We start from the raw sequence: 13,903 nt of genomic DNA on the forward strand, positions 1-13,903 counted from the left end.
TCCTATGGGTAATTCTCTCGATGGCTTTTATTCCTTCTAGGTCTAACACACACTGAGACATTAAATACTCAGAATTCACCTGTAAGCAAATTTCCATTATCTCACCTTCCATCAGATTCAGCTTTGGAAAGTGTTTTGGAAGGACATTAAAATACCACATCTGGAGGGACACTGCCCTCGAGAAGGCACTGATGTGCATGTGGGACTAACCCTGGCACGGCTCATCCCGCTGCCCCAAACCTCACCTCCTCACCTGCATTTGGAGACAAGGACCAGGCAACCTGGCTCATCTGGAACAACTTGTGCTTAAATGACATGGCCACTAGATGTCATTCCTTTTTCACTCAAATGTAGGTTAAAAAAGCATTTACTTATCAGAGTAAGGTCTGTCCCCTGGCAAACACTAGCAAGCTGGGGCAGACGTACTGCTGTGGTGGAAAGTTCCATGGCCTGAGAGATGCAAAGCTCCATAAGACTGTCTGTTATAAAATTTTCAAGAGAGAAAAATCCCATGCTGGCAGCAGAAAGGACACGTGGCCTGAGACTTGTATCAGATTTTCACGGCTCTTCACAAGTGTATGTATCATACTTAAGGAGATATTTAATGACAACTTTACAATACAAAGCTCGGGGTATTGACTATGACAGAAATTTTGGTACTACATTAATAAGTATTTGCAGACTCTTTAAGATGGAAAAAAAAATTCAGAGTAATATAAATAATAAAAACATTCCTCAAAGGATGTTCAGTGACTTGAACACAACACAGTTAAACTTTCTGTATTATTAAAGATTTGGTATCAGTTTAAGATACATCACTTACTGCTCCTTGTTGACCCTCATATGAATACAGACGGTGGATACACAATGATTTCTCATTTATTAGCATGCAGACCTCTGTACTGCTCTGTGGTTTCTAAAATTACTATGCACATTTCAGATGTTCTATGTCTATGCATTATGAAGGCTGGAAAGAACCAGACCACATCATTTTACCTTCCAACTCTTCATTTTTACCTTAAGCAGCCCTAAAAATTTGTCATTTACAATCTCTTTATTTTTTCCCCTTATCCTCCAGTAATGGCAACTTGGAGCACATGAGAACAGAATAGAGAAATACTGTACTAACATAAGAATGATCTTTAACTGATTAAAACCAGATGTACTGAAGAACATCTACACACTTACTGCTGGCACACACAAATACATCTGTTAGAGCCATCAGTGAAATAAAAATTTCACCGGATAACTGTTACCATTTAGAGTATTTACTGCTTCCTTGAAATCATATCCAAGCTACTAAACCCAAAATATTTCTTACTGCTCATAAGTAATAATAACTCTGATATGTCTACAGCCAATTGCTGTGAAACAACTGTTTCCTCTTTGGTGCAATCAAACATAGTCTGTTTGCCACGTTATTTCACCTCCTTTAGTACCTCAGCAAAATTGGTCGCCAAATAGTTTTGCTGGTTCATGAATCATTCTTTTCTTCTTTTCCATTTTTCCTCCTTTTTTTTTTTTCCCCTCTGAAAGTCTTTGTTCCACCGTTATCTATCAAGTTCCTCCTATCTGCCAAACCAGCTACGAGAGACGACGGATATAAACATCCATGAATTACAAAGACGTTGTGTGTCCATGCATCACTGTGCTGATGTATTGATACTTACAGTGCTGGTGGTGAATTCGGGTGGGTTGTCATTCACATCTGTCACTGTAATGATTGCTGTTGCCGTGTTTGAGAGACCATAGTTAAGATTTCCTTCCATATCTGTAGCTTGAACAATGACTATATACTGCTGAACTTTCTGGAAAAAAAAAGAAAAGAAAAGAAAAGAATAGATGAGAAACAAGAATGCATCCTGTAAAATACCTTGGTTTATTTTCTGTATATAAGTGCAATCTTTAAGCAGACTAAGTTGTTGATCGGATTCAAAATGTTAGTAAAAAAGAAAGACAAAATTTTCTATCATGTTTTTGGAGGGATTTTTGCATAGATTGGTGGATATCACCTGCTTTATGGGAAAATAAAAATATTATGGGCAAAAATCCTTGGTTGCAACAGACATTTTTGTTAATTTTTAAGCATTTTTGGCTATATTAGTTTCTGTCTTCTGAAAACCAGTAGAAATTTTGCTGGAATTTTCACTGAAAACATCACTAAGAACATTATACCCCCAAAACTGATGGCAAAATTGCCTGGTGGCCCTCTATCTCCAAGCTTGTTCTGCTCACACAGTTTGATACCCACAAAGCATTTTGATACTTAAAATGCCCCCCACATTTCAATCCTTAACACAATCTTGGTAAACAAAGAGAACTTAAGTCCAGTATGGAAACAAAATAATGCAATAAACAATCAGTAGAAGTGATTTAAATTCCTGAGCACCACAAACAACATGGCTCTCAAAGAAAAAGCCTTCCAGAGCAAATTATAAAACCCCCACATATGAAAGTTCTTCTAAAAGATGCTGTACATCAGTGCAACTGGAAAATAAAATAAATCTAAATAAAATAGAAGACTGTGTGCTGTTCCATGTGCGAACATCTCCCCAGGATGTCTCTTTACTTCGGAGTTATCTGCTCGCACTGAGAAAAACCTCCTTATCTTTAAAACTGGCCTCAACAATAAATTTTCATTTAGAACTGCAGAATTTGCTATTGATGTCTCCACATGCCATGCTCAGGGTACATGGAGCACTTCACAGGCAGGTATCAAAGCAAAGCTCCTCTCCTGAAGCATTGCCAAAGTGATGTGCCGAGAATGCTGGTGTGACTCAGGGCAAAGCTGAACATCATTGTCACCCAGAGAAGCTGTGGCTGCTCCTCCCTGGAAGTGTTCAAGGCCAGGTTGGATGAGGCTTTGAGCAACCTGGTCTAGTGGAAGGTGTCCCTGCTGCTGGCAGGGGGGTTGGGACTGGATGAGCTTTAAGGTCCCTTCCAACCCAAACCATTCCATGATTCTATGACCATGCCCTATACCTTAAGGTTTAAGGTGTAATTACAGATGTGAGGTAGGACGCAAGGACTGAGCTGCTCCAACAGCGCATTGGAGATCCCAAAGGATGGGAAAACCAAATGGGGGCACAATGTGATGCAGGAAAAGCTTTGTGCAAAGCCAAGTAGAGGGACTTCACTGGGAGGAGAGACCTGCCACGTGCAGCATTGCTTCCTGCTCTCAGAACACTCGTAGGTACTCGAGGGCTGCTCCTTTCGTGTGCCGATGTTACGAGCGTGTGTAAAATGTCAAATGTCCTTTAAAATTTCAAAGGGTGAGAATTAAGCCAATTAGGTCTCTCCACACCTACATAAACATTCTGGAAGCGCTGTAACTGGCTTAATTCTTAATTCTTCTGCATTGCTAGACTAACAGACATCTGAGTTTCAGCTTTATCTTGATTCCAGGACTTTTAATTGACAGACATTAACCTGCTAAATTGACAAGATATCACACACCGGGATCCATGCACCTTGCAACTGGAATATATTATGGAAATGCACTTTCATTATCTCTTGCTATCTTGTATAATAAAACATGAGGGAGAAACTATTGTTAGCCCTTGTTTTTCCTCACATAAGAAGTTGCCGTTCATGACTCCATTTGTAAAGCACTGGGTAATTGTAAGGCTGAAATGACCTTATTAGTGAATGGAATTTCTATTTCATATTTAGCTTTTCTTTCCTTATTCTTTCTTATAGACAACTTGGGAGGCTGACAGAAGTATTCCCTAACAAGTCAAATCCTTGTGAGCTGAATTAGGTTTAAATTATAGAAGGGAGGAAGATATTTTAAAAAAGAGAAGCAATCAGACTCCACATAAATTAGAAAAACAAGTTGGAGGCCCAGATGAGAGACTCCCTTTCAATAGTGCATTTAAACAGCAAAGCCACCTTTGATGTTCCTCACTGCAGTGAGACAGAGCCAGGGAATTCACAGCGTCTCTGATTTGATGGTGTAGCTGTCGCACGTTATTGTAAAAGCTTCAGTGCTTCGGCAGCGACCGCAGGAAAAAAAATGTTCCTTCCTTTCCATCAGCCGAGAAGGCAATGAAACAGCTTCCATCAGGGGTGCTTTTATTTTTTTTTTTTTGTTAAACTTGGCATTTTTCTATTTTTCCATGTTTGCAGACTGACCTCTTTCCAGCTGCTGGGCCCCCAGGTGACACTCCCAGGTGTGCTCATCGCAGCAAGTCGGGACTGGCGCGGCAGCATGCCTCCAGCTAGGGCACGGCAAAGGCAGCTCCCTTTGTGTGTCAAAAGTAATTCTGAAACTCCTGACACCGTTATGCAAACTTGAATCTGAACTCCGAGAAGGAACGGCAGACCTTGGCTAAGGTCACGCTCAGTCTGCACCGCACTTCTTCATACCTGCAAACCTCCCACCGCCTTCAGCTCCTGTCTACCTTTATTCACTTCTTAACTAAAGCTTCCCCTGGAAAAATGAACTCTGTCATACAAGAGGGGGTAAGGGACTAGAAAGTCTCATCTCATTTAAAAGTTTTGTTAACTTCACAATTTTACAGCTTATTAAATGATACATACGCCTCTGTGTGTGTGTGTGTGTGTAATCACAGACCCCGTCTTATTAATCTCAGATTTACAATAAAGTTTTATTTAACCAAGTGCCATTCAGAGCATCATAGCACAGTGTTAATAAAAAACCCTGCACAAATTCAGAACTCTTAAATTAAAGAAATTTAAAAGAAAGATTATATCAATCAGATAATACAAAGTCAAAAATGAAAATGCCCAGAATTTAGTAATGTACAAATGTACCAGACACAAAGAGCTCGTGAATAAGGATGGGAAAAGGGGAAGAATGGTAAAGGAGAATTGCACATGTGCTAGAAATTGCAGGGAGTCCAAGTCTAGTGAGAAAATGTGAGGAATTACAGCAGATCTCAAATGGATGGAGTGATTGGGTAGGATCGTTACGGGAACAGACCCGTTTGAGGTGGGAGCTGTATCTCGGGGTACCGGAGGCAGCTGCAGTAACCAGGGACACACAGAGGTGAGTTGCAAGGGAAACTTCAGAGACAGCACCAAAGTTGTACTCATTGCACCCACAGCTGAAGACATAACCATTGCATTTAGAGCACAAGTGCAGTATGACATGGAGAATGGCTTTGTCTGGCACGTTATGTCATATAAAACACAAAAAACATGTAAATGGAAGTAGTCTGAGATTTGTCAGAGCTTTAGGCACTGGGTTACCATCCACGGCCAGCTCCATCCGAAAGGCTCCTGTGTGGCCACACAAGGATGCTGCTTTCAAGTACTTAGTTTTAGTTTATAACTAATTCAATCTTCAGGAACATTGGCCCCAGCAGATAACAAATTACTGATTTTTTGTTTTTCTGTAGCTAACCTTTTTACTTCTGTGCATTAAGTTGATTCTATTGAACTATTCAATCAATTTTAATTTCAACACATCCTTCCAATTTGTCACAACATCTCCAGAGGCATCTTGGTTTGTTGTCCTAATATTATTATTATTGTTACAACTATTAGGAAAAAAAAAAAAAGCAGTCCCATGCCTCCAAGCACGAGAGACATTTTCTTGATGGCATTTTGATCATACAGAGTAATTCTCATATTCTCTTTCTTTACAAAAATGACATTTTAAATAGCACAGGGCAGAAATGGCAGCATAGAGGTAACACAAAATGGTCCTAACCCAGAGAAATTAAACAGTTACTCTGTTTTTGCTCTGATGGTGATGCTGTGGAACTAAAGAAATGATCCTCTGCCCTGAGGGGGTCTAGACTAAAAACCCAACCCCAGTAAAGTCCCTGGGAGGTCCAGTGGCCAGTATTTTTAATAAATCTAACAAATTTTCACACTAGAGGAAAGTAAATGTGCTGCATCTACTTAAGCAAAGGAAAAAAAAAAACCCGTCTTGATAAGTGCAGAGCTTTTAGTCTGACCTAAAAACTAAGAAGGGCTTTTGAAGGAAAAAATTATGAAGGAAAGAATAATTAAAAGAACTGCGGCAGATCTAATCTGTCTGCTCTTCTGTCAATCATCTGATAAAGTGCCACAAAGAAATATATCAGCTAAATTCCAGAAGATGGGAATTAGTTAGAAGAAATTGGTTAAACTGGTTAAGGGGAAGCTGATCAAGGGCTTGGCTAAAAATATAGCAATGCCTTGTAGAGAAAGAAGTTAACAGCTTGAAAGGAGGGTAACCAGAGATTTAAATAACAGAAACAAGATGTGATTTAATAGTCCAAAATACAAGATAATGCAGCAAGGGACCAATAACAAAACTTTTCTGCAAGCTGGTTTGTTGGACATGAGCAAGGAGGACCGGCACCGTGTCCCACCAGCTCCCTGCTGCTGAGCTAGACACCAATGCCATCGGCAAACGCATCGTGTGCGGTATTAGCATTGCAGATAGGACAGTATTAATCCCTGGTGCCAAACACCGAGGGCTCATTGGGATGCTGTGCACAATCCAGGTCCCTCATCTTCACTGCTGAGCAACCCAGATCCAACCAGGTGCCGGAGCCCATCACCGGAGAAGAGCCTAGAAGAGCTTGGCTTGTTTAGTCTAGCAAAATGAAGGCTGATAGTGGATATGATTGCTGTCTATAAATACATCAGGAGGATAAACACTAGGAAGGCAAAGGAGCAATTTAAACTAAAGGACAATGTTGACACAAGAACAAATGGGTATAAACCAGCCATGAATAAATTTAAGCTGGAAATTAGTAGATCTTCCACTGCTAAAGGAGTGAGATGCTGGAGCAATCTAAAATAGGGCCTGGGAGCAAAATCTTCCAAAGAATGTATTAAATTAGGGATAAAATCCTTTTGGTCTAGGTAGAAATTATGACAAATTGATCTAAAGCACAAGTCAGAGCTTTCAGCATTCTCTGCATACAACTTCTTAGGAAAAAAAAGATCATAACCCCTTTCAGTCCAAATACCACAATATGTTTGTTTGAAAATGGTTTAAGACTTAACACCTATGGATATGGATATCACTGAACCAGCCTGTTCCATCAGCACACAAAAGAAAATTAACTCTATCCCAGCCAAAACCAGGACAGTGCCCCAAACAAAACTACACTTATTGCAAGTGGCTCTGCCCAACAAGATACAGGCTGGCACGGAACACACCGTCTCAAATCCCTGGCCAAGCTGAGCACAGTCTTGCCAAGAGAGGTTATAAACAAAAGTAAATCACATTCACAGAGAGAGTCTGAAAGAACACAGTATTTTAAAATGAAGTCCTCATAATGTAGTACTATCTGTGTTTCTGATTTTCAAATGTGCACGCATAGTATTTTTAGGAATATGGCTGGTCCTGGTTTACACATGCAATTATCATAAATCCCACACGAGCTGGGTAACTGTGTATGCCAAAGTCCAGAAATGCAGTAATTATATGATTAAATTAATCTACATTATGGACAAAGGGTTTGCAAAATTAGGACCTACATTTTCAAAGCTCTGTACAAATACTGTCCAATTAGTTATCACTTCCTGAGAAATGTATGACTAACTAATTTTAGGAGCAACTCTAGTAAAGCAAATAAGGTTACCAGAATGTTGCTGTAGGAGGTACCAAGGAGGAATCTATTGGTGAAGGAGCCAGAAAATTTAAATCCTATTTCCTTCCATGGCTATCCTCACATCTTTGTATTTACATGTTTGTCCATCTCCCCTTACTTTTGCAATACCAATGAGAGAATATGGGATATTCCTCTGTTTTGTTTTTTAATTTTTTTTTTTCCTAAATAATTTCTTACCTCGTAGTGAAGTTTTGATGTTCATTTTTTTTCATCTAAGATAGCTGATGGTGAACACACTAATAATAAATACTGTACCAGAGCCAGGAAATCTGATTTGAAAACAAATAAACAAACTCCTCCCATACATCCACTTGACTCTAGCAGAAATACATTTTCAAAAAAGTCATCATTGAAACAAAGGTCACAGGTAGATCTATGAAAGCATTTATCCTTAATACTCCCTACTTAGCCACAATTAAATATGAACACACATTTTCCAGAAGAAAAACCTATTCTGGGAGCTCAGTGAAGACAACAGCTTTCCCAGAGCACCCCAACACCTTCCACAGTTCCCCCCAGAGATGCTGGTGGTGGTGAGTGAGCTTCATCCGTGCGCCAGAGTCGAGCAGAGTCTTTGATATAACTTGACCTTTTCATTTCCTACACACAGCAGAGCACAGCACCATGTCATGTACACAGCACCCTCAGCAGACATCAAACCCTGGGCCCATGAATCTTAATGCACAAAGCTGCTGCCTGAGCCAAAAAGAACAGTTTTGCTCCATCTCAACCTCGCAACGCAGGAGCAGCTACTATCAGAGGGGTTTCACACTTGTGAGGACAAGGGTGTAACAAGGGAGGGGACCCCATTTTTAAAGTTAATTGGGCTAATTGGTGCTGCACAACCACGAACAGTGAAGCAGAGAGTTTATTTTCTCCATTTGGCTGGAGAAAATTGGCTTTTCTTCCAGCATGGCTTGGTGTTCCCTGTCCACAATCCTCTGGGTATATTTGATTTTATGAGCTACCTGCAATGGCAGAGTTCTCGAGCAGGGGCAGTGCCTTGATCTAATTCCATCCAGCCATGCGCAGGTCACTCTCCTGGGAAGGGCACTGTGGTGGTGTGTTAATTAAGCTGCCTTTCTTCCTTAACAAAGGTGTCCATGTGAAACATCCTGGCCTGTGACATGGAGGTCAGACCCTGAGAATTCCTGCTACCATCTGACTGAACCTGCCTGTCATCCAGATATTGATAAATGCCTCCCGCTCAGGGAAAGCCTCAGTCCCACCACCCACAGCTCTCCACATGCTCCCACCTCCCCTGTGCCACCAAAACCAAGGCTGCAGCACTGCCTGGCTGCTCACCTCACCCCATTCCAGCTCAGTGGCATTGCACGGAGAGCTGGTGGGTGGGAAAGCCGGCACACGCCGAGCAAACACCCGCCCCTGGGAGACTTCCCTCTGTTATTCCCACAGGGTGATGCAGCCCCGTGCTAAGGACCATCCCCATCCCCAGCCCACTCATCGCTCCGCTCCCGCACGCCGTACGCAACTGGAGCGTGTGGAGGAGGCAGCGAGAGGATGACTTCTCGTGCTAACCCTCTGCATGGCAGAGGATTTCTGCCGGCAGCGCTGAACATGTGTGACTCAGAACGAAGGAAAATACTTACTCAGGAGTTGTTCTGATGAGCACTTCTAGGGTTTGCTCTGACTCACTGGCCAAAGCACCGGCAGTTTTCACCCACATCACCACACAGCAAGAGCTACTCCACAAATCTTCCAAAGTCAGCCTAACACATGCCAATCTTTTTTTCTGAGACAAATAAAAGTCCAGAAGCCACAACTTGACCCCAGGATTTTCATTTGGCACTGCACCTATATTGACAATCGACCTTCAATAAATAGCTTCCACCTGGCAGCTTGATTAACAACTAGCAATTAAACTTTTTTTTAACACTTTCCCTCTCAGCACCTGAGACCCCTAACCCATGGGATCTCCCACCTTACACTACTCATCTTTTTCTCTCTTAAGCTACCACACTTTAAAATAGTAGTTTGATGTGTTACAGTTGACACATTTTAACCCATTCAGAACCAGCAGAGACAAAATCAATTCCTCCAGCTTCTCCCAGGGTGGGCGTTGAATCTCCCACACAGGTGTAAATGGGACCTGCTCCAGCTTAGCAGCTATTTTCTCTTTTGTGTGGCAGCTTCTGAAAGCAAAACAGCTTGTGGTGGTGGGTACAACACCCAGCAATAGCGAACTCAGCTTTTGTATGAAAGCATGAGGAAGTGCTTTAAAAGTTACCTGAAAGAAAGCGAATATGATCTTTTCATCACATAGAGGTTACACAATCAAAGAACGCTGGAAAGTCTTTCAGGAGTCTACTCTGTTTGGCCTTTTAGTAGTGTGAGACCAAATAGTTCAGTGGCTGTTGCCCCTGGCTGCCTTTTTTTCTCTGTTATTCAGACACTGAAAGTGGTGAAAGTAGAAACCTTTCCAAAGGACAGGCTAGGTGCAGAGAAGACCCTAACAGTAGTACTGAAAACCTTCCAGCATCCTGGCTAGATCTCCCCATAGCCCCCAGGACAGAAGATACATGAACAAAACTGAATTGCTCATCCACCTAATTGCATTGTGAGAGCCGGGATTCTGCTGAACAGCCAACTCCAGGAGCGGGGTTATTGACTGAGAACCTCAGCTCAGAAAGTGATCTGCTAGTTGTCAGGGATACAAAGGGAAGCTTAGAAATATAAACTCCAAACACTAAAAAGCCCTGAAGCAAAACCAGAAACCCCTTCTCCCAGCAGACAAGTAACTGAAAATGGTAACACAGATGGGGGATCCTGGTGAATAATTTTCATGGTTTTCTTGATGCCTGCTGCCAGCAATGCTGTGCATAGGCAGGGCTGTATCAAATAGGAACAGAGATGCTTTTGAGTACGATATGCTGCAACCACATTCATCATATATATATATATATATATATAGAGAGAGAGACATATTTGAGTGAATTTTATTCCTGAGGGATCAGATACTGAGCCCAGGCTATCAAGGTTTTGAAAAAACCCCCAAGCTGAAACCCTACTGTGGTGGAACGCAGGAGGAATATCAATGAAGCACCTTCTGCCCAAGGAAAGGGACCTACTAGAAAATACATCCACCAAAAGAGTCAATTGACCCAAACGCACCTTGCAGAGGGTTTGCCACGCTCAGACCCCAGCTGGCCACCACTTACAGCAATGGCATGTTTTGATGTAGGCTGTATACAAGGTTAACAGCCAAGTAGAGTCTGTTAAACCTGGTACTTGTTCTAGATTTCCAGTTGCAAAGGGTGAAGATTAGAGGTCACAGTTTTTTTTTTATCTGATATTTCAGCACAGACATTTGTCAGAGCTTGAATGTAGTTGCTTCAAAAATTTTTAAGCCCAAAGAATTTTTTCCATATCTGAGAAAGTGCTTTAAAATCGTCCTCATTCATTAAAGTTCGTCGAAAATGTAAATATATTTAAGAATGTGAAGTATTTTCCAGTTTTGGGAAATTTTATAACATGAACATAACATTTGTTGGGATTTATTTTTGACTGAGCCTTGGCAAATAAAGACACAAAGCCTGGAGCAAGCAAAAAATAAGGACTGGGCTGTTTTCAGAAGATAAGTATGAGAACAGCAACAGCAAAAAGAAGCCAGGATTCTGTAGCATTTCTTTTCTAGTCTTAAAATGTTTTAAGTACTGATGCTGCCGTTGAGGAACTTAATAGATTTCTATGCTTCAAGGACTGCCATAAAGGCACCTGGGTTGTGCAGAGTCTACTGAAGCTATTCTGGCACTATGGACTGACCTCAAAATTGTTATCAGAATTATTACCAAAACTGTTATCAGAAACCCCATTGTAGCAGCATCTCTGTCCTTGGACAGTACTGACTTTCCTGTTTAGAAAGACTGCCAGTTAATGAGCTTCTCATATGGCTTTCTCATTTAATGCCAAAATTAGAATCACAGAATAATTAGAAATGGGTTACATCTCATTCTTCAGTGATTCAAACTACACATCAGACATAAGTCCACAAGGAGAGAAATCAGGAAAATGAATTACATGCTTCTGATTGTCACCAATGATAGTCACGCAAGGTGACAATGAGCTGGTAGGAGCTACAAATAAATTTCATTTAAAAAAATAGATATGACGAGTATCTTGCATAATGTATTTTGATTCTGACTACAGCCACTGAGTCTGTGCCAAAACAGAGTAGGGCTGTGATTAAGGCTGCAGGCTTGGAAGACCTGGATTTCTTTTGCATTTTCCCAAACACTCCCCAAGTGACCTTTAGTGGGTCATTTAATTTTTCCATGCCTCAAAGAAATTGAAAATAACACTTCAAAATGAAATGAAAACACTTTCTTATCTCACAGTGATATCATGAGAATAAAAATCCACGAGTGTGCTGAAGCACTCAGCCACTCTGATGAGGAGGGCTGTAGAAGTGTCCATCTCCAGCACCCTTCTCTCTGGTGGCAACCGCGCTGGGTGACGCGTGGCCACTGCCATTCTTCTGCATCTCAGCAGAAACAAGAAACAACTGAGGTCCAGCTGACACTGCTTTCAATTCCCGTCAATATTTTGCAGGCTTTATGCTCTAGAGATGCCAGGTCATCTTGCAAAGCACTTAAAAGGAGACCTGAGGAATAAGCCTTCTAACTTTTGGCTGAGGCAATTTTTGTAAAACCATGAAATTACACTTCGCTTTTCTTGGACAGGAAGAGACAAGCGATAGTTCAATGTCTAGGTGGTCACACAGCAACCATCACTGCTAAGAGGTGCCCTTTGGTAAATCTGCCAGCATTAAATTGATGCTGCTGCCAGGCTGTGTCTGCCACTTTCTGACAAAAAGGAGTGACTGTTGAGAGATGGAAAAAAATCCAAAAACCCCAGGCAGACCAAGAAAAGGGAAAGTAAACAACAATCTGAGAAACATTTTTTCAAATAAAAAATTACCTTCTTTGGACTTGTGCAAACCAAATTCTTCCTATAGTATGTAACTTCTTGGTGATTACCCAAAGGACAGGCTTTGGGGGGAAAAAAAATACCCTAGTTACGTCCATTGCGCTCTTATAATCCACAAAACCTTTGCTGTCAAACGCTGCCAGAGCAATTTAATAAACAGGGAGAACGCCTTAATGTATTCTGAAACCTGAAAACCACCCATCATTAGCCCCACATGCTGTTTTCCTACTTTCTCTGCTTTAAGCCATTTAGTTGCTACAGCTGTTTTTCTTATAAGTCTGACTTCGGTTTTTATCAGCTTGATTTGTTTTCTGGTATATCTGGCTTGATTAAAAAGAGAAAGAAAAACCTTTCACAGTTCAGGTAAAACAACCTTCTTCTTTAAGCTCTGTCGAGCTGGAAGCTTGAAAAAGATCATCAAGAAGATCAGTGTAGGTGAATAAATATTCATAATATTGCTCATAATTTATACTTGGTTTCATTTTTGCAGATATTTGCTTCAAATTCCATGCTCATGACACTGCTGCTATAGTCAGACCTTGTTATTCTTAGGAGCATGAGGTTTTCTAAATCCTATCTGTGCAGCAATTAAAATAATAAAATCAATGTAATATATTCAACGTAATATATTCAAACTATTTCCTCTATATCCTATACGTATACACATAGCGTGTACAACACAAGGATCCTGGATTTTAAAATTAATAGCAGTCAGGATCACAACCCAAGTCTTGGGAATCTGTACTGTGTTGACTCTGTATGGTCTAGATAAAATAAACTAATTTGGTGTCATTTGTTATTCATTGCTGAGAATTATTTTAAGAAAACAGCTCAGCTAAGTCCTTGCTAGCTGTGTATCACATATGCCTTCACTGTTACGAATTGAAGGGAACATCCAAACAGTGAAGGAACAGGTTATAGTTGGAAAAGCAGCTGATTTAATTAAATTTGGCAGAATGAAAGGTTAGTGGAAAACAGTCAAATAACTGAGAAGAGATTCATGCGAGATGCTCCCTATTGTATTTCCCTCAAGAGCTGTTTTCCCAGAACGGGTAGGGTCATGTTGTGTCAATTTGCTGATGGAGAATGTGATTGACAGAATTACTGGAAAAGAAACTTGGTTTTAGTTGTGAAGCTGGAAATACTAATGGGGGCTTTTGTCAAAACCAGCTCTGACTGCAAATGGCTTTGTTTCCCTGGCTTTTAAGAGGGCTACGCTCTCCCAGGTGCTGTAGAAAAAGAGTCCAAACATGATCAACTGGTCAGGTTAAATCAGTGCAGACTCAGCTGGAAGACCCTCCATTATCAAGCCATGGTGGGTACTCCACATTGTATGCATCACCAACCTTTGGTCTACTGGATCAGCATGTGGAATC

General features: G+C 41.0%; 1 protein-coding gene across 1 annotated transcript in view; it reads right to left on the reverse strand.

The window, feature by feature from the left end:
* CDH4 (cadherin 4) overlaps positions 1-13,903 on the reverse strand; it is a 180,857-nt gene that overhangs the window by 40,737 nt on the left and 126,217 nt on the right. The window contains exon 7 of the mRNA XM_029085623.1: positions 1,671-1,808. Within this exon, the coding sequence (XP_028941456.1) occupies positions 1,671-1,808 (138 nt within the window). The remainder of the gene's footprint in view (positions 1-1,670; positions 1,809-13,903) is intronic.

The sequence above is a fragment of the Antrostomus carolinensis genome, unplaced genomic scaffold (assembly GCF_000700745.2).
Source record: "Antrostomus carolinensis isolate BGI_N321 unplaced genomic scaffold, ASM70074v2 scaffold4496, whole genome shotgun sequence".
Lineage (NCBI taxonomy): Eukaryota > Metazoa > Chordata > Aves > Caprimulgiformes > Caprimulgidae > Antrostomus > Antrostomus carolinensis.